The following is a 26,875-nucleotide window of genomic DNA, read 5'->3' on the forward strand; positions in this document are numbered from 1 at the left end:
TAAAATAAAGGAATCTGTTATGTGACCTTAACTAAAGCAGTTGCTGATGCTCTTGCTATAACAGAAGTATGTATGTCTACTTTTAATTGCAGTGACTCTGAAATGCCCGAAGACTGGAGGAGATAATCATCTAGTCTAGATAATCACAATGGGATGTCTATAAAATCCTTTTCTACACAATTTCCGCAGTAGAACTCTTGCTCCTGCTGGCACTCAGCCACTTACAGTAACTTACAAGTTACACTTTTGGAATCCCAACTCCTACACACGTGTGAATTAAACTACTTTAAGTAAAAGCCTATTGATGACTAGATGAGAAACTTCTAATGCACTTGGAGATCTAGAAAGATAAAGGAATATATTTTTTTCCATTTCAAAACCGCAACTGGGATGTGGAGGAGAAAAGGAATCAAGTACAGGAGAAAGGCTCTTAAGTACAGTTTCCAGCTACTTTTAGGAAGGAAAAAAAATCAGCACCTTTTCACCTACTTTCAAACAATGGGAGCACTAGCTGCTAAAACTGGGTTAAAAGACTCTCTTTGTAGCTGACAGTCCATTCCTTAACATTATTGCATTGGTGTAAGAGAACTGTTACTATTACCCTGATCAAAGCCATTCTGTCTGTAATGGGTTAACGCCAGCTCCTCAACTGAACACATGATTGTGGACAGAGCGAAGTCTTCTCCTTTCTCTTGATCATCAACGTCCTCCACTAGAAACACAGATTTTCCCACCCCTGTTTGGGGACACATCTTTCCTTTGATTGTAACCTGAATACATCAAAACAGCTAGTTAACATCCAACATTAAAGGTGAACAGCCTTATTTAAGTATCTCTACCTCTCCTAAGGGATACACAGCTCCCTAGCACTGCTTTTACAAAGAGAAACCAATTTGCAAAAAACAAGTGAATTATTGGTCAGCTAAAAATAAAGAATTCAGAGTTTAAGCTGCCATTTTCTTGACAGCTATTTGCTAATGGAGTCAATTTTTGGATGACAAATGAGACTGGAATTGCAAAGGTTCATAAATAAACCACACTAGCACAGCTTCTGGGTTGAAGGGAATGTTAGGGCATCAGGATACCTGGTAGACTCCTAACTCAGGTGAAGTCAATGACAAACCTTCCACTAATTTCAACAAGGCGAGGATATCATCCATAATATCTAGCAGGCTGCACACACACAAAAAGCATTTAACTATGAAGTTAATCAAGAAGTAAATTCCTGCTCATCTTTTGGGCAAAATTTCCCAAAAATCAAATATTAACACACCATGGGACTGATCCTTGCCCATTGGATATTGATTTACACCTGTGTACAATAGGTGTGATGTCCTACCACTATGGTTTGGTGTGCTTTACACCCACTGTGCACGTGTAAATGACTACACAGGGGAGAGGAGAATGAAGCACAATAATATCCATTCTAATGTGGAAGTTCCTGCCTCCAATGGATCAAAAACCTGATTCTACCAGTCCTGCATTCTCACAAGCCCTTCAAAGAGGGCTAACAAACCCCCAGTGAGGCTGGTAATATCTACCCACATGTTACATGTGGAAAACTGAGGCCCAGTGAGATTAAAAGTCATTCAGTAAGTCAGAAGCACAGCCTGAAAGGAACCCAGGAAACTTCTGACTTCTGGACACAGACAGCAATGTTTTATAGCGTTAGTGGTGAACTGGGTCAGATCTACAGCTAGTATAAATCAATATAGCTTCATTGAAATCAGTGGAGCTCTGCTGATTTACACCAGTTGAGAGCTGGGCCCACTGTATTACAGAGTATATAATACAAATGCAGGGAAGTATACACACATACACCCAGTTTTCAGGATTACTATCCCAGTCAGAAGGAAAAGACAGCTGGAATTGGTAGGTTCTCAGGAACCAGTAACACTTTACTCACATGTGTAACATCTTCCAGAGTTATGACAGGCAGCCCCTGAAAGAGGCTCCTGAACTTCTTGCAGCTTGGTGAGTCTTTCAATCGCAGTGCACGCTGGTAGAGAGAGAGTCGATGGCCTGTGCGCACAAATGGATCTGACAGCCCTTTTCTAATGCACTCAATAACCTAGGAAACCAAAAAGATCTCAGGTAACGATTTGGGAAGAATATGTGAGTCTATTTCTACTGAGCCTTAACCTGATTTAAAATAGCACAAAAAGGGAAAGCAATAGAGAATAACGAATGGTGTTAAAGGGAAATCTATTTCTTTTTTTACTCTTACTCTGAAGAAACTCCTTTTAAGTGATATTTTGCACCAGTGAAATAGCAGAAGACAGAGTTTCAGATTCTGATCCCAGTAGCACTAGAGTTACTCCCCATTTACACCAGCGAAACCCAAAACTAAAATCTTCCCCAAAGAGAACTTGGAAACGATAACTTCTATTCCATAAATGGATGTGATTCAAATGAAATATTTAAAGTGTCTGATACTTGATTAAAAAAACTAAACTAAAAATGTTCATGCCACAAATTTTTGACAAAGAAAAAATGTGGCCAGGCTTTCCCCCACCACCCTAAACCACTGCACTGCACTTACATGTACCAGTTAAGCAAACAAAGACCTGGAGAGGATCAAAGTAATCCATTCAAAGTAAGTGGCATGCAGGAATGAAGAGGAGGATGCCACTGAACACACAGGATTTAATGCATCTAAGTCTTGATTCCCAGCATTGCTCTCTAGTAGTAGCAGCCAGTTAACTGGGGGCAATTTTTCAACAAGGGTACCCAGCTACTTTAACAGCAGTTTAATTCAAGAACAGGTATGCTAGCTCTTGGTGCAAATATATGGAGGGTAAAACTGAGCCCAGCATAGGCCCTCTGCAGTACCGGGTTTACGATGGCGCCAGGCCCAGAGTCACAGGAGGCCCCGGCCAGCCCCTGCTCTGCCCTCACCTCTTCCCATCCCTGCTCTGCCCTAGCCCCACCCCTTCCCCATGGGGGACTGCAGCAGGGGTCAGGCATGTGCTGGACTCACCAGGCAGTGGGAAGTGGAGCAACCCAGCCCCAGCCCGCTCCCAGCTGTGTCGTTGGTGAGTGCTGGGGGGGCAGTTCCCCCCTGCCCCAAAATCCAGGAGCCAGGGGAGCGGAGCAGGCTGAGGCCGGGTCACTCTACTTCCCGCCACCCCGTAAGTGCAGGGTCAGGCCCGCCCTGCAATCACCGGGCAGCAGGAAGTGAAGCAACCTGGCTCCAACCCGCTCTGCTCCGCCAGCTCATGGTAGGGGGCGGTTTCCCTTGCCCGCAAGCCTAGAGAGGAGATGGAACCATGGGGAAGGGGAATGGAATGGGGAAGAGAAGGGGATAGGGGAAGCAGAGGCAGGGGGAAAGAGGCAGTGGGGAAGGAAGGGGAGGAGATGGAGCAGTGGTGAAGGGGAAGAAAAAGGAATGGGGAAAGCAAGGGCAGGGGATGAGGAGGAAATGGAGCAGTGGGGAAGGGGCATGGGATGGGGAAGAGAAGCTGATGGAGGAAGCAGGGGCAGGGGGAAGCTGGAGCCCAGCATGCAGCATCCCGTTGGCAGAAGCTGGGGCTCCACTGTTAAGCAGGCCCATCAAACCCTCGCTCAGACAAGCCCCACCTCCCCTGCATCTGTACCATCACGATGAGCTCCCCCCCAGACACCCTCCCCATGGAGCCCCAACCACCTGCACCTGGACCCCCACCCAGTGAACCCCACCTCCCCTGCACCTAGACCCCCCTGCTGAGCCCCAAACACTTTCATCTGGATCCCCTGCAGAGTCCCATTGCCCCTGAACCTGGAACCCGTCAAAGAGCTTCTGTGCATCCAGATCCCTCACTGAGCCAACCGGACCCAGACTGCCCCATAGAGAACTCTCTTACCCCCACCAGGATCCCCCCACATTAAGTCCTTCTGCACTTGGATCCTGCTGCCCGGCTGAGCCCGCTCACCCACACCTGGTGCACCTGGCACAGGCGGACAGGGCCCCAGGGAGTTTCTGGAGCAGGCCTGGCCCTTGCACTGTGTCCAGGTCAGGTGCAGCCTCACTGCCGAGTCCCTGCCTTGGGGTGGGGTTGGGTTGGATTGAGGAGGCTGCAGGGTAATCTTCCATCTTCATGCAACCAGTGGCCTTTGCTTCCCACTGCCATGTTGGAGCCTCCATATTTATTTATTGACAAATAAAATTTGCAGAATTTTAAAATATTGTGCACAGAATTTTTATTTTTTTGGTGCCAATCCCCTCAGGAATATGGGATGCTGTGCAGCTGTGATGGTGGGACTGTGAGGAAGGTTGTGGGCAGGTCTGTGGGCTCTGGGTGAGTGGTGTGGTGTGCAGGGTGCTGCGCAGTTGTGGTGGGAGGCCAGTGGGAGAGGTCTCTGGGCAAGGGGGAGCTGGGCATAAGGGTGGGGCACTGGGCATGGGGGCGGTGTGGTGCGGACCCGCCCTCAAGGGGAAGGGGCATCCTGGCAGCACAGGGCTGGGGAGGCCAATGTGTGTCTGGCAGCTGCAGGTTTGTAAACAGTGCCCTCCTGCTGGGCTGCACAGAGTGGGGCTGCTCCTGCCGCGCTGTGCTTCATTGGCCCCAGCCCATCCTTCACTCTGGAGACTGCCCATCCCGCCCCTCTGCACCTTGCCCCACGGGGGCCCACAAATATGTTTGGCGCCAGGCCCATAAAAAGTTAATCCGGTCCTGGCCCTCTGCACTACTTCAGTCTTACGAATGGAAAGATGGTCTGAGGGTTAAGGCACTAAACTGAGACTTGGGAGAACTTGATTCTGCCACAGACTTTTTGTGTGACCATGGGCAAGGTACTTCATACTTCTAAGCCTCATTCAGTTCTCGTCTGTAAAATGGGAACAATAATGCTTCCTTTCTCCCACCTTCTATTGTCTTATATTATTTAAACTGTAAACTATTCAGGGCAGAGACTCTTTCTTACTATATGTATATACAGTGCCTAGCACAATTGGGCACTGATGAAAGTTAGGACTTGTAGGAGCAACTATAACACAAACAACAACAGATCAGTTGCCAGGCAGCTGCAGCCAGCGTCTCAGCTCCATCTGGAAACCAGGGACAGAGATTCTACACCAGCTCTGAGTGGGCTGGTGCAGATGGGGTAGGAGAAGGGCAACTGGGTCACACTCAAACTTTGTCTACACTGGTGGCGCCATGTAGGGTATGTGTAGCTACATGCTGCAGTGAACAGCAGGCTGCATCTATGCTGCAGTGTGTAGCTATACACACCAGCCAGAATCTCTGGCAGGGGAAGGAGGGCAGCAGGGAAAGGCTCTCACAGCAGGGAGCTGCAAATCCTTTCTCCACTGTCTCCTCTTGTCAGAGCCTTTCCCACTCCTATCAGTGGGGAGGCAGCAGGACACTACACTGCTAAAAACAGTCTAGGTGATGAGGTGCTGCTTTGGAAGACAGAGAGCCATGCAGGGTACATACCTTAAGGTTATGCGGTGTCTTTACTCGCTACAGCACTGCCTCACCATCTACACTCTATGTATATTGTTGCTGCGGGAGGGGGAGATGGGGAGAGTGCACTGTATGTATTCTACACCCCACCATAAATGGAGACACAGCCTTAGAGTGCTGAGCCACAAAATTTGGAGTACACAGACTTCTGCTGCTGACTGCTTTAATCACATTGATGTCTCATGCACCAATAGCAGCACCTGCTTACTGAAAGTGAGTGGAGGTGAAAGGCAGACCCAGACCTGCAAATTGGTGCCACTGGTTCCACCAGAGTCTGCCGCAAATGTCTGCCTAAAAGTGCCTCTATAAGGCCTTATATAATCATCACATCCAAACATGCCATGCCATTCCCAAGCTGTTACAGCTCTCCTCCTTGGCCACCTGCCAACTAATCACTTAGAAACCCAAGGACTGGTCTCCATGGACACGGTGTCTCTGAAAGCCTGAATTGTATCAGGCAGCTAGAGACTGGCAAGTTTACCCACTGCACAATTAATTTGCTTTTATAAACTCATCTCATGAAGAGGCAAGGTTGTCAGGCAAAAAAGAAGCAAATCCCTCCCTGACATACTTCCAATACAGGCTCCAGAGTTCCACACAGCAGGGATAAACATGGCCCACCACATGTCCTTTACAATGCCTTACTCTGGATCCTAACTTCTCACTCAATCTGAGACTGATGGACAGTGCTTTCTCTACATGGATTTTGGGTGCAGTTTGGAGTTGTGGCATGGGAACTCTAGGGCTAAGGCATGGGCAATGTTGCCCCGGAAGAGCTGTTTGTGGGGAGTGAATCTGGGACCCCTATATCTAAAAGCAAGAGTCTCTACTTATGTGAGCTAACAAATCAGGTCAATTAGCTCAAAAGTGGTAGCAAAGTCAAACCTCTGTATATAGTCTAGCCACTAGGAGGGCACAGAGGGTATATCTACACTGCAGCTGGGAGCATTGTGTAGAGGTTGTGACATCAGCGGAGACTCATAGGCCAACCGTTCTCAGGCCCAGGAGGTCAGGTGGGTGCAAGCTCAGGGAGCTAGCCTGAACCTCAGCCAGTGCCACAACAGCTACACTGCTATTTTTAGTGCTCTAGCTCAAGCCAAATTAGCAGAAGTCTGTCTCCCTGGGTTGCGAGGCACATTCCCAGCTGCTGTATAGTGTAGACACAGCTAAAGAGCAATACTGGGTTACCTCTGGCTTCCGCTTGCCAGAAGTTCTGCCCCTCACGGCGCAGCAAGTAACAAGGCCAGTTCTCTCTGGGCTTTGCTGAATTTAACCCTTTGGTGTGCCATTTTTCAGGTAAGTTTACTATCTATTGATCACACTCTTCTCATGCCATTTCTACTATGCGTTCAGAGCACTGAGCCCACTATTCTCTGAGTTGTCCAGTGCAGGCCCGATTGTGGGGCAGCACACTAGGCAACATACCAGGCCAAACAGTTTTCATTCAGTTTGTGAGATTGCTTCTTCTGGCACCTCAGGACTCTGCCATGCTTCTTCAGAGCCCATAGTCCATCTACAAGTCAGATTGGCATGATGGCACTTATCTCCCACAACCTCTCCAAAAAGCCACAATTCCTCCAGCGAGTGAAAGCACATGGATAAGTGGCCTGGCACACTTACAGGGAAAGGAAATAAGGCATCCAAGCCTACCCTGAGGGTAAAAGCTACCCTTGCTTCCCATCAGAAACAGTCTATCTAACAGCTCCCACCATAGCTCCTTGCCTGAGGAGGAGCTAAAGAGGCCTCCTTTCCAGCTGCCTCTCCTCAGCACAGGGGCAGGGATTTTAACAGGAATACTCCCAAACACTGATGAGGATCCAGAAGGAGAGCTCTCCTCTAAAAAAGTTCTTCCTGCCTCCCTGTGGACAATAAAGCAGACTGGCTGAGCAGGCACTTGACTGGCAACTACATACAATCCCTGAGCTAGGAGAAATTCTCCAAAGTGATAGAAAAACGATGCTGACCAAATATGAATCTGTTCATCCCTCACCAAGCCTCAAATGGTATGTCTGCACTGCAATGTAAGCCCAGAATTAGTGACTTGAGTCAGCTGACCCATGTATTTTAACCCTATGTTAAGACACTTCTAACCTGTGCTTGAACCTAGAGCTCTGGAGTCAACACTGGAGCATGCAGATGTGAATCAAAACAACGATATCCCAGTCCCCAGCACCCCCCCAAGCCAAATGTCGCTGCTCTAGCCCTAGGACCATGGTGTACTGTGGGAAAACCTTATTACCCACCTTACACAATGCTAGGAAGCAGCAGGCTTTGCACAAAGCTTGATTGGTTCACTCTCCCACTTCACACCCAGAAGGCTCTCTGATAATGTGCTTGCAGATTGGTGATCAGAAGAGAATGGGTTAACACTGACCTGAGCTGCTACCATTTGCTAAGGGGAGGGAGGGGGGCTTCCTTTGCAATTGAGTGGATTGCTGATTGTTAGGATAGCGAGGATTAAGGAAGCACTTCCATGAAATTGTGGGATACTTCTGGCTGAATCCTAAGACCTGAGTCAAGTGGGGCTGCATCTACACTGCAAAGCAACAAGACTCGGATCCCGGGTACCAGCTTAATTTGAGCTCAGACCTACCAATCCTGAAAGGTCCTGGAACCCTGGGTTAGCACAATGGCAGTGCAGATGCCACAGTCGTTTGGCTTGAGCCTGTTCTTATGCTGTAGTGTAGACATACCCAAAGACAAGTCCTACTTCACAAGAGAAGCCTATCAACTACCCTTGGGAACAGATCTATACAAAGTGCTGATGGCAGCTTTAGACTACAAATTTACATCATCTCATCTGCACCAATGCAGCTGTGCCACTGTAGCGCATCTGGTGAGGACATCTAAGCCGACGGGAGAGAGCTCTCCCAATGCCTTAATAACTCCACCTCTACTCTCCCGCCGACAGCGCCATCTACATGGGAGGTTAAGGTTGGTATAACTACGCCGCTCAGGGATTTGGATTTTCCACACTGAAGAACGTAGTTATACAGAAGTATGTACTGTAGACCAAGCCTTAGCCTCTTATAGTGCCTTCCCAGCACTCCTGCTCATATAAAATACAAGCAGGGTTTTTAACACCTAGCTAGTAGTGTTCTCCAGCAGTAGAGCATGTGGATAGGGGATACCTGCTCATTGCGTTTCAAGTGTTGGTGTAAATTCAAAGCCAGTCGATCCCACCATCGTCCTCTGCTGTCTGTACAATACACTTCCTGAGACAAAAGATGCTGCAGTTCTTCCACAGCCTCCTACAGCAATGCAAAACTCTTCTATTAGATGACACAGGAAAGCAAGCTGAAGTATCATTATACATTTAAGCCAGCTACATTGCCCATAGTGCTGTAGTAACAGAGTAGTATTACCCTTCCAAGTGTCATCCCTCCTCCCCTACACTGGCTACTTTAACTCTCAGCAATTCCCAGCTCAAGTCCTTTTTACCCTTTAACATCCCTTTCTATACCAGTTCCTATGAACATATAGAGAGTCATTTAGACATACAGGTCAATTGCACAGAGGAAACTGCTTTGTCCTCTTTTTGTTTCATTATGATATACAAAGGCAGCCTGAAAATTGCCGGCTTGTTTTTTGGTTAAAGAGGTTTTCTTAGTGTTTTTCTTTCTTATATTATAAAGCATGTTCCCTGGCAGGGACCTCTTAAGCTGGAGATTCTTAGTCCTCAGCTGAAGAGACAGAGCATTTCAGAGCCAGTTTCTCCCCTGTCACGCCACCTAAGAGTTTGGCTTTACAAGGTGTTAACAAAATTGAGTGAAAAGATGATATCGTTAAATAGTATAAATAACAATCCCTCAGTGTTAGACTCTTGTCATATAATAAGCTGCGAGCAGATCTTGCACAGCCTTCCAGAATCTTCCAGCTACAACAGGAAAGTCAAAACCTAATGTCATGCAAAAGGGTGGAGGGATAGCTCAATGGTTTGAGCACTGGCCTGCTAAACCCAGGGTTGTGAGCTCAATCCTTGAGGGGGGCCACTTATTTTTATGGTATGGTTGAAAGATGTGCTCTACTTCCAATGATTCTAGAAATTCACTAGCGTGCTTCAGGCATGCTTGATCTTTCAACACCACTGACCAATGGGCCATGGACACAACACCACATGGCTACTCCATCCAGTTTTCTGGACATCAGTGGAAGGGATAGCTCAGTGGTTTGAGCATTGGCCTACTTAGCCCAGGGTTGTGAGCTCAATTCTTGAGGGTGCCACTTAGGGATCTGGGGCAAAAATCAGTACTTGGTCCTGCTAGTGAAGACAGGGGGCTGGACTCGATGACCTTTTGAGGTCCCTTCCAGCTCTATGAGATAGGTATATTTATTTATTTTTAAGAAAAAAAAGGTGGGAAAAAAATGTTGAAAAAAAAACCTCTTCCAGGCCTTCCTGGATCTTAGTGCAGGAAGAAAAATGGCACACTGTTCTTTTCTTCACAAGTTACCTTTAAGCAAAGCTGCACCAGATCCTATCATCTCTAAAGCTACACAACAGATAAAAACTTCATTGACTATTGCAATGTCAAAACTTTTTACAATATTCCTGTGAACTGTATCATTAATGAGGTCTGACACTATACTATAATGCACTAAGACTGCCACACAAGGAAAATGTAAGGATTTTCTATCTGAGAGATAGCTATAGTAATTTCATTACAGAAATATTAGCAATTAAAAATGAACCACTGTCTTGCACCACTGCTTTACCTCATACATATGAAGTCTCTGCAGTATTTCAACCCCTCGAGAGAGGATCCTTGTATACATCCACCCAACTGTAAAATGTCGCAGATACTCAGGTAAGTCTCTATGGCATCTTTAAAAAAAAAAACCGCATCAGAGATCATTTAAATAGGAATGACTATCAAATCATTCAGACTCTTTCGTACAAAGCACACAAATAGTTGAGTACTTATAAAAACAAAATAACATTAAGTATATATAAAAATGCAGTAAAAAGAACATCAAGGTTGCAAAGTCTGCCACTCCAAAGTTCGCAAGTGACAGAATTAAGGTGGCTGGCGCAATGGTTTAATATTAATATTTTGGCAGCCATGTCCTTTGGTTCAACAACCAGTGAAACTAAAGATTCACATGTCATAGGTCAGTTAAAAGAAAATTGAGTTCCACCATCTTTATTTATTTATTCTTTTTGGCTTTTTACTTACAGGTGTTCTCTACCGAGACAGAAGATCAGCTAGCAGACAAACAGCTGGACAAAAGGCCACAGGCTGAAATAACCTTTCCTGCCCTAACAAATTTAGTTAACTTACAGATATTAGCCATCTTTTTTTGATGGCATATACTATTCAAGGGCATAATATTAGTCTCACTGAAGGGAGGTTTTGCCACTGTCTTCAACAGGAGAAAGATCAAGCTCCCAAAAGACCCTCCATGAATATGAGGTTAAGTTAGTTGCCACGAGAATGAATATGATGACAAACACAGGGCTATGGTTTTCAAGGTATCATCAAGCTAGCAGACAAATAATTAAAATGCAACCTGATGAAGGACACTTGAACAACAAAACACATATGTTCAGTTCTCAGATATTTAGTAATTCTTCCTGAATAACACCAACTTGGAAATTTCAGCAGATGAATAACCAACATGTTTTCCCATAACCTTTACAACATTACTTTGTTCTTTATGAATTTTAAATTCTGCTGATTGCTGTTTGTCTAGCAGCCATAAACACAAACTAAGACAAGTGAAAAATAGATTCTTGTTCTCCTTCATTTTGGCATGTAGAATACGGAGCTGTTTCAGCGCTTTATCTTTGTCTACCAATTCACTCTACACTTTTACACAAAAAATCTCTCCAATTTAAACCATTTAAAAGCTAAACAAAGCAGGAAGTTCAAAGCTTTTAAGAACAGTGAAACTGCTGAATTCAACAGGCTCCGGTTAGAACATAAGAATACAAGCCTCCTTCAATAGGAGCTGCATCAAAAATAAGATCATGTATCTGCTAGTTGCATGTGAATTTCGACATGCATTTCTGCTTTAGTACCTCAAAGAAGGATGATTTTTTAGTTCATGCCAGGTTTCTTTTGCACACATATAGAGATATTTAGCTTCTGTCCAGTTCCCATTAGCCATTGCAGTGGCTACATCATTTGACAAATGAGCAGCTGTTGCATATCTAACAAACAAAAAAACCCAAACCACAAACACAAAAATAAATACCAGGTGCAAAGAGAGTTTACAGTTAAAAATAACTCATTCCCTTTATACAATGTTATCTGATTTGCCTCCCAACCACATCTCCCAAGGCATATAAAAAATCCAGAAGGCCAACTTTATTCCTGGAGTAATCTTCTGAAGTGAATGGAGTATACATCAGGTGCATTAAGTTTAAAATGTTTTCTCTAGTATAAAACATTGATATCATCTTCTCATTGCTCTAGGAATTCATTCTAACAGCAAGCACTGCAATTGAATGTGCAGCGTTCATCACCAGGAAGCAATGAGATAAGCTACTCTGGTTCAGAATGTAAGGCCACCAAGCATTACAAAATTTGAGAGGGTTCTTAGCAGATGCTATATTAACCAACCACAAATATACTGTTTTGTGTTTTCTTCTGGTCTTCTATTTGCCCTACTATTTATGGTAATAGCACAGGTAAGATGTCATGGTATATAGGTAATAATAGCGCTTATCTAGAAATAAACACATGGGTGTCATTGCTGCATTTCACATGCTGTCTCCACCAATCAGTTTCCAGATAGCCAAAGTTCCTCCTACCTGATGAGATCTTCTCTGTCCTGGAAGATTGCTGTTTTCCTATTTACCGTGTAACTGGGAAACACCGTACGACCCATGTTTACCATAAGCAAGGTGGAAAGCTGGCCTTGGCCACCACTAGCGGCTTCCTCATCCTCCATTGAATCAGTCAGTGAGAACAGCAGTAAAACTCGAGAAAATACTGCTCGGGGGCCTTTACAGACCCTGACAGACTTCCCAGAAAGGTCCTTAGCCCTAGAAGCCAAGCAAAATGTTTATCCAGATGTAATTTACTTCCAAACCAATTATTATACAGCTTGATTTTCCCTACAGTATGAAGGAGCTTGAGAAATTACATAGTATATGTGGCCTCTAATGAAAAGCCAAATATAGGGACTTAATACATAGCAAATATAACATTTCAGTAAGGGAAGTGGAATAACCTGACTATATATATATATATTTATATATATGCATGCATGCTCTGCAAAAAGTAAGAGTCTCTCTCTGACAACGACTTGCTGTGTAACTTTGGACAAGTCAAGTCAACAAAAATCAGGTCCTAAAGTGGAACACTCAAAATTGAAGGCACTGAAAATCAGAGGCATTTTTGAAAATACATCCTTTCACCTCTCTGAGGATTTGCAAGACTTAATTCATTAACATTTACCAAATACTTTGAGATTTTCATATGGAAGATTTAGAAGAAGTGCAAAGCATTATTAATTATTATCATCATCATCGAACCTACATACATATTTTATATTTAAACCCTCATTACAGGTTTTCATTGAAGATTACAAAAATCTGGAAATTCAGCATCAAATTTAAAATGCAATCCCCACAATAATGTACGATTTTTGCTGAGATACTATAGTGCAGGGACAGACCAAATCTAGCCCGTTGCTGCTTCGTTTCATCCAGCCCGCAGCAAGTCTCTGTGCTGCGGGCTGGAACCCCCAAGCCTCGGCGCCCCCCCACAGGGCTGAAGCCAGGGTTGCCAGGCCATTAAAAATCCGGTTGGCGCCACAGAGCTCCCAGAGGCAACTAGGATGTCCCTGCAGCCCCTAGGAGCAGTGGTGATCAGTTAACCTCCACGTGGTGCCCCCGCCCCCAGCACGAGCTCTTCAGCTCCCATTGGCTGGGAACTGTGACCAACGGCAGCTGCAGGGGCAGCACCTGCGGGCAGTGCACAGAGCCCACTGGCCCCTCCGCCTAGGGGCCAGACATGCCAGCCCCTTAGGGGAGCAGTGTGGAGCCAGGGCAGGCAGGCAGCCTCCCTTAGCCCCACTGCGCCACTGACCGGCAGCCACCTGAGGTAAGCGCCGCCCAACCAGAGCCCACACCCGGAACCCCTACCCCCAGGTAAGAATCCCCTCCCACACCCAAACTCCCTCCCGGAGCCCGGAGCCCACATCCCGAACATCCTCCTGTACGCCAATCCACAGCCCCTTCCCTGTGGGTCAATGGCCCCTGATAGAAAAAAGGTTCCCCATTCCTGCTGTAGTAGATAATTCTCCTATCACAGGATCTTGAACAGTATATGATCATGTATATGCCACATATACAGAAGGGTAGTCAAGGATGGAAGTCTGGCCATTACTGTGAATTTCACTGATTTTTCTTTTCAATACAATGGTACTTAAAGGAAATGTAGCTGCATACACTCTTGAATACAGTTTACACATGAAAAATCCAAATAAAAAGAATTTAAACAATTGTCTAAATACACATCATAGACGTTCCTGAGTGTGAGTATTTAAACAATCGTGGAAATGGTAGTTACTCCATAATCCTAAAGGTGTTATTATTTTAAATCCGCACTCTGCTCATGTGTAAAAAAGATCTCATACTGAATCAAAGGGGAAGTATAAATGTATGGTGACATCCGAAAGATGGTGAACTATGCCTGTGCATGGCGAAGCCAGAGGAAACTCTGGTGGAGGTCCATAGCGGTCCTGACGTGCAGGTTTGATTAGTCTTTCTCCCCTATACCCAGGTCAGTCCAATCTTGGGTGAGTAAACTTGTACAGAAATGTACATGCAAGAAAAAGTGCTTTAAGACAGATCAGTGGAACTTAAAGGTAGCAGTTTCATGTACGACTAAAGTAATGTTAGGAGTCTTTTGTCGTAAGCAACATTCTAGTACAGGTCTGTGCCACAGGCAAAATCCTGACATGAATTCAATAGGACTACTCACATGCAGGATCAAACCTATGTCATAAACCACCACTTATTTCAATAGTTTAATACCTAGCACCCAAAAAATATCTAGACAAGAAAAGCATACAAAGGACAAAGACACATTATATCACTTAATATGTTAAAAGGGACATAGGGAAAGAGAGAGAAGGGAAGAGAAGGAGGGAATTACAAGGGCTATTTTAGAAGGAAACGCAAAGGGGGAAAACCATCCCCCAACAATATAGAAGCTTTAGCCTTCTCTCTTAATAATATGAAAATCAAGAAAAAGGAAGGTTCAGACACATGTAAATAATACTGGAAACTATAATGGACACAGCAAGACGACAACAAAAAAATCTAGGGCATTTCCTGTCTTTATTTAAAGGTGTCTGTCTCTCAGGATTCAAGGCTTCCAGAAAAAGATTCTACAGATTTTCCCAGTAATGACAGCAAGTCTAGAAGGCACAAATAAACTTGCTGAAAATAAATTTATACATTGATTCTTTCAAAATAGATGCTAACAGATCCTACCCAGCTCACAAGTGTTACTGTAACACAATTTCTTTAGCTATCAGCCACAATTACACAGTAACAATGCTGTTTCCAAAATCCCTTACTCCTGAAGGTTTCCAAAAATGTAAGACAGTGCAACTCTCCAAGATGCTTTCAAGTTCTTATTTTAGTCATTTTATTATTATATTTTTACACTCCCATGCCCTGTTCGTGATTACCTCTTGCAAGCTTCAATACCATTTCTGAACACAGACTCAGTCCTGCCAATCACATAAGCAGTTCTACTGAGTTCAATGGTACTACCCACATGCATAAATGTTTGCACTACCAAGGTCTATCTTTGCCCTTTATTGTTTGGCCAGTGTAGATTCCTCCCATCCCACCCCATGTTTTTTGAGACCAAGCTAACATTGGATCTTGTGATACAGTGGTAATATCCACTACAAAGAAGTAACCCCTTCCCATGGTGACTTCCTCGTCACTAAAAGTAATTCTTCCTTAGGCAGGGTTGCCTTACAGGATTTTTTTTCTTCACCAGGAGGCCTTTCAGAGGTTGGCCCATTAAATTTGGCAAAGTCGAGTTACTACAACCCTAACATGGCCACTTTGCAACTTGGCACTGTTAGCTTCATCTTTTTGACTTCCAACTACATTGCTGAGGATTAACATTCTCACAGTTCTGCTTCACTGATTTTCTTAGGTACCAGCACCATGTCTTGTCAGATGAGAAATCAGGGCTCCGAAGTAAAGCAATTTTCCTCAGCTCCCACATTAAGTCAATGGCAGAGCTGAGAACAGATTCAAGGTCTCCCAATCACTAGTCCCTTGCTCTTAATCTCTAGGTATTGTTAGAGTCAATTAATACATTTGTTAATAACTGTTAGTTAATTTGTGCTTCTCATTTCATTCTGTTCAGTTTCTGATATCATCACTGTAATAACCAAACCACCTGCAGTAACGCATTAAGCAACATGACTAGCATCTATTACATGATATTCTGTCCTTCCTTCTCTCTTACTCCGCTCTTAGGGGGAAGACTGCATGTTCTAAATACACTTTATTAAAGCTGGGCTGTGTGTTTATAGTAGTGAAAGTAGTCCAAAAAAGTGGAAAGTGATGATATTTGAGGTGGTTCTCTGATCCTGCAGGTGTTCATCCACAGTTTTGGACCAGCCCTCAAGACAACTAGGCCTCCTCCACAGACAAACTTTATGCCCTTGAGGCAGATAATTTCATTGTGCCAGAATACTGGGGTCGTTGACCCACGTCCTTATACCTGAGCTTGAGGCAATCTTAGTGGTATCCTGAACCAACATCATTAAGCACCTTGAAGAGAAGGACTCGGATCTTGAACTCAGTGCAACATTACTTGGCCAGTCAACCAGTGTTCAGTGTACAGAGCAGAGGACAGTTGATGCATTCTGCTTGTTAGCTCTGGGGAATCACAGTAAAATTACTAGGGTCGGACAAAGTACTGTCTGTCTATTTTGTGTGGTTTTGGGTGGTGTTATTTTAAGTTCTTATCAACAGTGGTGAATTTAAAAAAATGAAAATGACAGGTAATAAGGATCTAGTGAAATTTTCAGCAAATTTTAAGACAAAGCATTGATCTTAAATTATTTGAAAGCTTTAAAAAAATATCATACAACAACTGATATCCACATTAGATAGAGTAGAAACATTGCAACATATGGCCTAACCAGACACAGCAGAAGAACAGCAAACTGTGTATTGAAGGCAATAAATTCTTCCTCAGTTTTATTACATTCCATTATATTGGGATTTAATGTAAGGTGTTAAGACAGTTCTTTAAAGTAAAATAGGACCAGCATATCCAAACCACTGAGAAAACTTCATTTGATAAACCAAGTAATTTTTTTAGCTTCTCTTTGTATTTATTGGATTCCATATTCCTAAATCAAGTGAGTATGCAAATGTCAACCAAGAAAGTTCTTCTCCTCAAAATTATAATGTAGTTCAAGTATCTAATATCAAAGAGTGAAACTGAAATCTCATGGGAGGGAAATATTTTCAAATTGCAGATGGCACTATTTTAAAACTGGGTTACACTTAACAAACAACTGAATCTCCTGAAGACAAAGCTATTTTATTAGCAAAATCAGTCGCAGTAGCCAATGTTTTAACTGACATGAAGTGCCATACCTCAGGTTGTGGCACTTCCATTTATTCTCCAGGCTAAATGAAGTGAAATCTTGCCAGAGCCAAAAGCTATCTATTCTTTGCTACCATTAAAATATATTTAACAGGAGGGGGAACAGCAAATATCATATTGTAAAGTGCTAACAATGATTGAATCTACTTCTAAATAGCTAACGTGCACACACACACACCCCCCCAAAGCACCATAACACACCACAAAACCTTCCTGGTCATGAAACTTTGTATATTAGCTAATTTAAGTCAGCTTTGTGTTTCTTTTCCTCCCCCCTCCAGAAAGGGGTCAAGAAAACATTTTCCTTCAGATAATAATTCTCCTTCCATAACTAGGCAATTCCAAAACTCCTTTTCAGCACTGTGACCCCCAATGGCAACTGGCAAGGGAGTTACAAGAATATTCTGATCCTGCCATATACGTTCTGGTTCACCAAAGATTATAATGTGAGGTCTTAAATAAAAGTCAGGGTCACACTGGTCATTAATATTGATGTGAAATATTTGTACAGACACTATGCAAGGAGTTATATATATATACACTGAAAACATGTTCTAAAAGTCTGTATCAAAGCAGAGTTGACAAACAGCTTTCTGTTCGACAAGATGTTGGTTCACCTATCTCTCAGTTGGCATGTAAATTAAGGATTGTAAACCAACACAACGGAAGCTCTATTTACACAAAAGTCCCGGGAGATGTGAAATTCTCGGGGAAGAAGCGAGACTTACGGAAAAAAACAGTGATAGGTGGTAGGGTGGGGGTTACTGTGCCTGAAGACAGACAGTGAATTTGGGGAATATAAGTGGAAAGCAATGAGACACCTCTTAATCCTGTACTTAGGATAGGAAGCAAATGAACAGCATGTTTACATTCATGAAAATGGGATCTCAGCTAGGCTTGGTTAAACACTGCAAAAGATAAATAAGATAACTTCTTTAGACAAAAGGTTATCCTGTTTAGTGTCTAGAATTTGTGTTATGATTTTCTTTTATATGTAACCCTTTTGTTTCCATTATCTGTACTCACTTTTTTAAAATCTCAAATCTTCGATAAGCTTGTCATCTTCCCTATAAATATATTCCAGTGCTCTGGTATTATACAAGGATCCGATCCTGAGTTGAGTCATTCAGCCTGATGTGGATATTGTTTCTCTGCGGACATCAGACTTTGCATTTCTGTGAATGTTCTGTGGTTAAGGGCAGGACATGACAGGGAATACTTCAAAGAGGTTTGGGGACTAGGGTGCACTTATTGTTAACCTGCTAGGCAAAATAAGGCCTGACATAGCCCAGAGGAGATTAATAGGCTGATGGCATCAGGGAGCTGAAACCTAGTTAAGCAGTAGCAAGTCACTCTCTCACTAAAGGCAGGGTGTACCAAGGCAACTCAGAGTCCTGGGCACCCCAAGAACCATCACAAATACCAAGGGCTGTTTAGGTAACGTGAAAGGAACTTTACTGGTGGGATGGACCTTGCACTATTTTTTGCTGCTTGCTCCAATACATATTTGGGGCAATGCTAGTGGATGGTTAACAAAATACTCTTATAACCGACCAAACTGTATTTGCCTTACCCAAGGAATCCATAGATGCAGTTCCAGCAGTAAGAGGAGAAGGATTAGGCCCAGTAAACATATTCAGATTTGTGCTGCTGAGCCATAGTTTGCAGAAGCCTTATTTTATACTTTCATGTAGTCTCACAAACACAGCAAGAATTATTTACAAAGGGAAAACAAATTAAGCTAAAATAATGTCATAAGCGACCTGGGGAAACTTGGAAACACTCCATACTACTATAGACTGGTTTTGTCCTTTGAAATGCAAAATTCAAGAGATTGCGGTTTGACCAAAACTAAGGCCTTGGCTACACTGGTGCTTTACAGCGCTGCAACTTTCTTGCTCAGGGGTGTGAAAAAACATCCCCCTGAGCGCAGCAAGTTACAGCGCTATAAAGCGTCAGTGTTAACAGTGCCCCAGCGCTGAAAGCATGGCTCCCAGCACTGTAAGCTAATCCCCATGGGGAGGTGGAGTACCTGCAGCACTGGAAGAGCTCTCTCCCATCGCTGGCGCCGTGACCACACTTGCACTTCAAAGCGCTGCCGTGAGAGCGCTCCCGCAGCAGCGCTCTACGGCTGCAAGTGTAGCCATACCCTTTAGCACAGCCATCCAAGCTCAAGTCTGAAAAGAAGAAAAAGGTTAAAGCACTAAAGATTTTCCCTGGTTGCCCTTCTAATTTTGTATTTGACCCATGTTCTAGCACTGTTAATAAAATTATGACTAAAACTTTAATGCTTTTCAGTTGTTAGCTACTACATTTCTTTATGCTTTAATTCACAATGCATATAATATGTTTTTCATTTCCAAAATGCATCTAAAACTCATGGTCTTCTCAAGAATAATTTATATTCATCTGCAGAATTAACTACTGGATTTTATATAAAATGTCCAAATGGTACCTTTTCAAAATCACTGCCCCAATACCAGACTGATTACTGCTGAAGATCGAACGTTGTTTTGCCAGTCTGAGAAAGTCCTCTACCAGCTGCTGTTTCTGACCATTTGGGTTTTTCAGGTGAAAGGTCTTCGCTAATGTTTTTAGCTCAGGAGCAGAAAGTAAGTCCAGCCCCTCAGAAAGGTCTTGTAATTCAGATTCTGCAGGTACAAAGAAAAATACTTATGCAGTTACAATATTACATATGATCCTTTAAAGTACAGAGAGTTTCTAGACAGGAGAAAGTCCTACCTACATATGAAATAGCTGTGGACTAGTAATTTAAACTAACTTTCCAAATATAGTTTGAAATTTACTTAATTTATTATGAAGATTAATAATTAACAGAAATTTAGGAAAATTCCATGGCAATTTCGAAACAAAACACGAGTGTACAGAAATCTAGTTCAGTTAAATCTGAATCAAACTGACAGTCCAAGCAAATTAATTAATTTTTATCTTCTCGTCCTAATAACTGAAATCTAGCCTCCTCCATCCAAAAAAAAACTTGCCCAGCTCTCCTTCTTCAACTGATTTGCACTACTAACTTAATGGAGCAAGCTGCCTATCTGCCTGAATTGCTCAACTAATAGTCCTCAACTTGACTCCCTTAACTGGCCACCCCAAGACACAGACTGGTGGCAGCAGCAAGAAAAGGGAATTCAATTCTAACAACATGAAGTCGTTTCCCATACCTGTTTGTAGAAAGCCTGCTTCAACCAATTCTCCAATTACTGGCAACAAATCTGCACTGATCTCTGCATATTCTATTTTGTTAATTTTTATCCAATTCAGTTTGCGTTGAAAAAGTCTTACATATAACTTCTGACCACCAGCTGTAATTTAAATGGGGAAAGAGAAAAAAAAATCATTAAAGCATTAAAAAAAAAAAAAAAATCACATTATATACATATACCTACAAAAATATCACTCTGATGTATCTTGTCTATTAAAAGAAGAGAGGCAGCTTTAAGATATTTTTACAAGTTCATTCAGTAAAGTATCAGATTTTAGCCTTTGAAATAACATGCCAAGTACAGGGCTTTGTATATGGGCTTGCAAAACCAATGAAATGGCTGTTAAAAATATATTGTGCACATGAAGCGCTAACCTCACTATTTTTGGGAAAAAAAAATTAAACAGCAGCTTCACTATTCAAACTTAAATAGCCCAGATGTTTACATTCTCTCTCTTCAAACGAGCAAAACTGATTAAGTAATGTTAGACTGAATGACAGTCTCTTGTTCTGAAAAAAAGGAGTACACAGAGGATTTTCAATGTACCTTTGTGATTTGGCAACAATATGTATATTTTTGATTTTTTGCTGATCAGTAGTTGCACTATTGGATATGCCTCTGAATGGGGTCTTCAGATCCTTATTATTCCCAAACACAGATACTGATTAAGACATACATATTTAATAGGTCTCAATTTAAATTGCAATTTTGCTCTGAAAAGAGGCCATTTTGAGGTCATATGTTAGCAGCTCAATGACTCTATGTCCAAGCTAATCTGATCAGATCAGTAAAAAGATATTTTTAACTGCTAACTCTGCTAAATTCTACCTGGAATCAGAAAGTCAAACTTGTTTCTTTCCTTCTCATGTACCAACACTAGCATTTTAGAGGTTAAATTATGTCAATTACATCTGTGCAGCTCTTCTGCCAGCGACTGGACTCATGAAATCCCAATGGTTTAAATGGGATTATACAGATCAGACTATCTTTGATTGTGTGGCACAAGGGTAAACAGAATTTCATTGATGCTAGAGATTAACCAAACCTTGCACATACTCAGACCCTGGGGCAACAAGAATAGAATATTGTTTTAGAGACAAGTTTTTCCCTCAGAGTCAACTCAGGGCATCACCACCACTAACTTAAACGGAGATGACACCAAATACACCCAGGTCTTTTGAGTAAGAATGAGCCATTTTTACTGACACTTCAGAGTAGAACCATACTTCTGGCTATACTGTGCTTCATTCCGACTGTCCAAGCCTGATCTAGTTTTCTAATCACTTTTTTAACCAAGATGACGATAGTGTAAACGATTAGTACTATAGCCTTAGCCAAAACCCACTGAAGTCAAAGGAAACATTCCTATTGACTTCAATAGGTTTTTTGGATCAAACCTTACAGAAGGAATATCCTATTTTTGGCTTAATGTGCAAGTTCCACACACACTTGAAAAATTTTGTAATGTATCTTCAAGTAGGTTTTACAATTTATTCCAACTGAGAAACAATTCTTATGTTTCAAATTTTCAGATGGCTGGTCAAAGCAAATAGGGTTTGCTTTTCTCTCAGCATGAAAAATATCAGAGCCAGATCTGTCACCAATAAAAATACATCTTATTTCAATCCGTTTACTCTTGCACAGAACAAAAGGGTCTTCCAAGAAGTGTCATAAATCCACCTGACACCTCTAACTATAACATTTTGCATTTGGATCTTTGCTTTAGCTGAAAAATAGGACAAATCACATACTTATCCAAATAGCTCCTTATTGTCTACAGATATTGAAGAATGCAAGTTAAACCACATAATGCTGGCATTAACCTGCCCTTTAAAGATATAGTGACTCCGAAATCTAATCATTTAAAAAAACAGAAGTAGCTTCAGGTATAGCACCTGCTTGCACTGTGACATTTTCTCTCATTTTACGATAAAATTTTCCTATTTAACAAAAGTTCTCTCCTCTGTTGCTGTATGAAAGACTCAAAAAACCGAAAGGAAACATGATCAATGACTATCCATTTATATGCCATAGGTGTACAAGGTGTTTTGCAAACATAAGACCAGGTCCCTGCTTCAACGATCTTACAGTTTTAGAACCTGATGCTTACAAACACTTACTGAAAGGGTAAGTAACTCTACATACAAGCAGTCCCACATTAGAACTACTTGCACATGTAAAGTTACTCATATGTATTGGCAGAATCTAACAGTGCAGCAGTGATTATATAGGAACATCAGAACAGGAAATGAATTTATTTCTCACTAAGATGAAAGATATGCAAAAATTAAACAAAAACACTGCCCATAATTTAATTTTGATATTAAAAAAAATCATTAATAGAAGGTTGTCTGGTTGGTGGATTTAAAATGTGTTTACTTTCAGCATCCTTCTGCATGCACGTAGTGCTCTGACTCCAGATGAGCTTCCAGCTTGTTTACCACTGTCTCTTCCTGCTCAACTGTAACTGATCAATAATAAAAGCAGACATATTAATTTAAACACTATTAGTTCTGATATAATTAGAAAATGGCAGCTGTCTTATACATACTTATTAAACTTTTCTTTTGGCTATAAAGTTACTTCTCTCCTCCAGATATTTTTTTGTCTGATCTCTCTTTCAATAAATTAGATGGATCATTCTAGTGGGAGAAATATATTCAAACGCCCAAGTTGTCACTTCCGCAGTGATATTACAGTTTATTTGAAGCGTCTTTGATTCTTCACAAATCAGAGACAGAGAGAGTGAGAATGCTGACTTGCACAACAGCATCCTACCCATTCTTACCCCCCCCCCCCCATGGAAAATGACAAAACTAAGCCTGAAATTCAGTAACTACAGTGGAAAGATGGTTTTATCTCAAAGAGATTTGAAAGGCAGATAGCAGAATAAAACGTCCTGTGCTAATACTTCAACTCAAGCCTCATATTCTGCAGCACATAACCTTGGGGGTAGGTTTTTTGTTGTTGTTGTCGCTATTGTTAATAAGATGACTTCACTAACATGAAAAGCAGTTTCAGATGCTCAGCTGAAACTAACAATCTTGCTTTAAGTGAAAATATGATTGGGAAAAGATGCAAAAAGCCTGAGAAAAGTGATTACATGGTGATTATTTCCACTGCATTCTTAATAAAGCATAAATGGCAATCATATCTGCTTTGTTAGTTTTCTGACTATGCATTAGTACCCAGTGAGGTCTATAGGAACAAGTGTTACTCCAGGACTGGCACATGTCATTTGGCTGCAGACTAGAATGAGGAGCTCACATAGTGCACTAAGGAGAGTTACCAAAATGGTATTTTATTTTTTCTAATAGAGATATAGATTTAAAAAAAAATGTTATGTAAAATATAGAAAACATTCCTTGCTGAGATTCGCCAAAGTAGGACATGTTTTAAGCCTACAGAGTTTGGCAATGCACCTTTACAATAACCGCTGCTATATTATTTCAGAACTCAAGAACAACTCACAGGTTTTCAGCTGCTCAACATTTAGCAAAGCTAACAATGCTACAGAAAACTGCTTAATAATGAGATTCAGACCAGGAAGTACCTAACCAATATATGAGCTTTTCTTTAGAATATTTGAGTTTTTGCATCCTTTGCTTAAACAAATGGATAGTTAACCTATTTCCAACATAAAATACTTTCTTGCAGGAGAGCGGGGGAAATGAAAAGTTGCTTTAAAAGGAATTTTACCTTTAAAAATACATTAATTCTCCTGCATAATAATCACTGCAGCTAAAAAAGCTCACTGCAGAACAGATAGCAACCATATCCTGTAAAAATAAATTATTACTCAAGTGGAGCAATAGTGTCCTAACTCGTTCTATCGACTTGTGCTAATAAACTTTCATATATCAAAAACCATCAACTGCAGAAATCAGATATGCATTTTAGCAGAAACTAATTAATTAGTGAAGTATACATACTATGCAAGTAGCTTAACTAATGCATTACATGTGTATATAGCACCAAGAAAACTGCCTTTTCCAATATACACTTTTATGAAGTAGCACGATTTTGCACCAGAGTGGACTGATTTAAATAAAAGCCATGCCAATTAATAATTTTAATCATCATTTAAATCAGCAAGCAGGAAACTTTGATCTAAATAATAAATTTCAATCCTGTTTTCCATTTGTACTTTTAAGTTATTTTCCTAAAAACCATGGCGATTTGCAACAAAATATAGTCTTTACACTAAATTTGGTACTACTTTTTGCTAATCAAGAGGACATGTAGATCTATACACATGTATTTAAACAATTATATACTATTAACATATATTTATTCAGATTCCTAATTTTTACTACACTGAAAATGGTGAATAAGCCATTTCTTATCTACCAGATTATTAATTTTTTTAAACTGTGATTTCTGTCAAAATGCAATTAAAAAGGCACAAAATCAGCTTTTAAAAAATATTTAAATAAAAGTACCTTAAATCTGATGGATATACCAATTTGTTTTTATAAAAACATGTTTTGAATTTAAAACTAACAATTAATACACAAAAATAATATTATCACTAGTTAATTAACTGAATGTATTGTTTCTGGTTATCATGTCCTTCAAAGTTTAGAATTAGTAGGTCTTATCCTCTCAAACCTAGTTTTCATTCCTGGATTGGAAGAGAAAAGCAAGCTTTCCTGGATTTTCAAGGGCTAAACAGTTCTCAACTTTGAATTAACATTGAACAGAACTAGTTGGATAAACTGAAATGAAGAAAATATTCTCTCTGCACCTACAAAAAGAGACTACTGCTGGTTTAGCACTTCAACAAACTCTGTTTCTGGATGCATGATCAATGACTTCCAGCAGCTCAGTGGTTTAACTTTCTTTAAAACTTCACCAGTAAAGGGTACTACTTATTTTTTTATTTAATTTTAATTATTTTAATAGATTATAGTAAGGCCGTAACATAGGTTATCATAATTTCAAACTTATTTTTAAATTAAGTTTTTTTTTTTAAATGTATTTAGTCTAAACTAAAAAAATCAAATTAAAAGAAGTGTTGGTTTTTATCCCCCTGTATTTGTTTGAATGACATTACAGGCTTTGGCAGCAAGATCTAATAATAGGGAACAGGCAATGAGTTTATCTGAACTTCTAACAAATATTGGACAAAATATATTAAACTGAAGATTCTATAATTTTATAGTAGCTTCTATACAATCCATTATCTTTTGCTTTAATTCTATCCAGTCACTTCTTCACAACAACACTTCTCAGTGAGTCATCATACTCCATCTCCTACAGAAAAGGAGATCACATTTTACTATGATGCTGGGGCACAATAGATAATTTATCAGCATTGCTTTGCGGTAACACTTATTCTATGTTCCCCGAGCTACTGGGGAAAAGCTGTTTGGATTACACATCGCAAAAGACAAGAAGGCTACTTCTGTATAAAAGGGCAAGTGCAACTGCTATGACCTATTCTAGGGGTTGATTCCAGAGTTTCTACAGTAACTAATTTGATTTTCACCCTACTACTGTATTTACACAACTTGTAACACCAGATAGGAACATCAATCCATTTTTGTGTGTGTTTCTATTTTACTTATTTACCATATCTTCAAGCTGTCACCACATACACGTTTCAATGAGGAGAGAGTTCTCAAACAGCAAATTATCTAAAGTATCTCCGTATCTGTTGTTCACTTCTTACATTCCCATTATGTGTCTTCTCCATTCATTTATGAATTCTGTAAAACTGCATATAAAAATCATGAAAATGTTGCCCTCTTCCTCTAGTGACCAAAAGAACTGTATTGCATTACTGCATTGTCTATAGTGGTATGTATAGAGTCAGATCTTTAAGTAAGAAACAAGCCTTACGAACTAGGTAGGTATATGAACTGCAGCCACAAGACTACTCATCCTAACAAGCATGAACCAATGTTTTCATATTCTGTCATCCAACTCCATTTTGGTATTAGGCACTTGGTGATGTCAAACAAGTGAAACAAAAAATGTGTAGTATTAACCTTCAGTCCAAGATATGAACATTAACAAATTGTTCAATGAAAACTTCCTACTTTCTGTGATGACATCAGAGGGTGCCTATCCAAAAATTCTGGATTTATTTTTATTACTATTGTGTCATCCATCAGAGTTTAAGATCATTTGGGACTTTCAGAAAAATATTAAAACGAACAAAGAAGTAACAGCTTTGGAGTCATGGTCCATTAACAGCATTTATTCAGCCAATTTTATTCTATTTTAATTTAAAAGTGAAACAAAAAAAAATCACGAGAGAGATTTTTATACTAGCACAAAAAGAAAATTAATGTGAATAATTCACCATAGATAGCAATGCAAAAGATCTGAATGTACAAAAGGTTCCATTAGGGGAAATATTCCCCTTTCTGAATTATAATGAAGCATTTTGCCCATTAGTTATTCCAAAATGAGTTAACACAATTCATTAGTTAGTGCAGCCAGTTCAATGCTTTCAGGCCCCGATTTTCAAAAAAGTCTGTATGTAACTAAGTGCCTGGCACTTGTGTGCTCTGAGCTCAAGCATACACTAGTGTTGCATAAGCACATACCCATTATGCACACAAATCTAATGTGCATGGTGAGGGAGCTAAAC

The 26,875-nt window shown here is 41.0% G+C and overlaps 1 protein-coding gene across 7 annotated transcripts in view; it reads right to left on the reverse strand.

The window, feature by feature from the left end:
* FAN1 (FANCD2 and FANCI associated nuclease 1) overlaps positions 1-26,875 on the reverse strand; it is a 40,343-nt gene that overhangs the window by 6,912 nt on the left and 6,556 nt on the right. For 6 of the 7 annotated variants that reach the window (XM_032776050.2, XM_075069569.1, XM_075069568.1 and 3 more), the window contains 8 exons: positions 20,233-20,373; positions 19,503-19,698; positions 12,199-12,432; positions 11,464-11,595; positions 10,158-10,266; positions 8,576-8,695; positions 1,907-2,071; positions 602-770 (listed from right to left, as the gene is read on the reverse strand). In XM_032776050.2, the coding sequence (XP_032631941.1) occupies positions 602-770; positions 1,907-2,071; positions 8,576-8,695; positions 10,158-10,266; positions 11,464-11,595; positions 12,199-12,432; positions 19,503-19,698; positions 20,233-20,373 (1,266 nt within the window). The remainder of the gene's footprint in view (positions 1-601; positions 771-1,906; positions 2,072-8,575; positions 8,696-10,157; positions 10,267-11,463; positions 11,596-12,198; positions 12,433-19,502; positions 19,699-20,232; positions 20,374-26,875) is intronic. The other variant, XM_075069570.1, reaches the window with a different exon arrangement.

Source organism: Chelonoidis abingdonii, chromosome 9 (genome assembly GCF_003597395.2).
Source record: "Chelonoidis abingdonii isolate Lonesome George chromosome 9, CheloAbing_2.0, whole genome shotgun sequence".
Taxonomy (NCBI): Eukaryota; Metazoa; Chordata; order Testudines; family Testudinidae; genus Chelonoidis; species Chelonoidis abingdonii.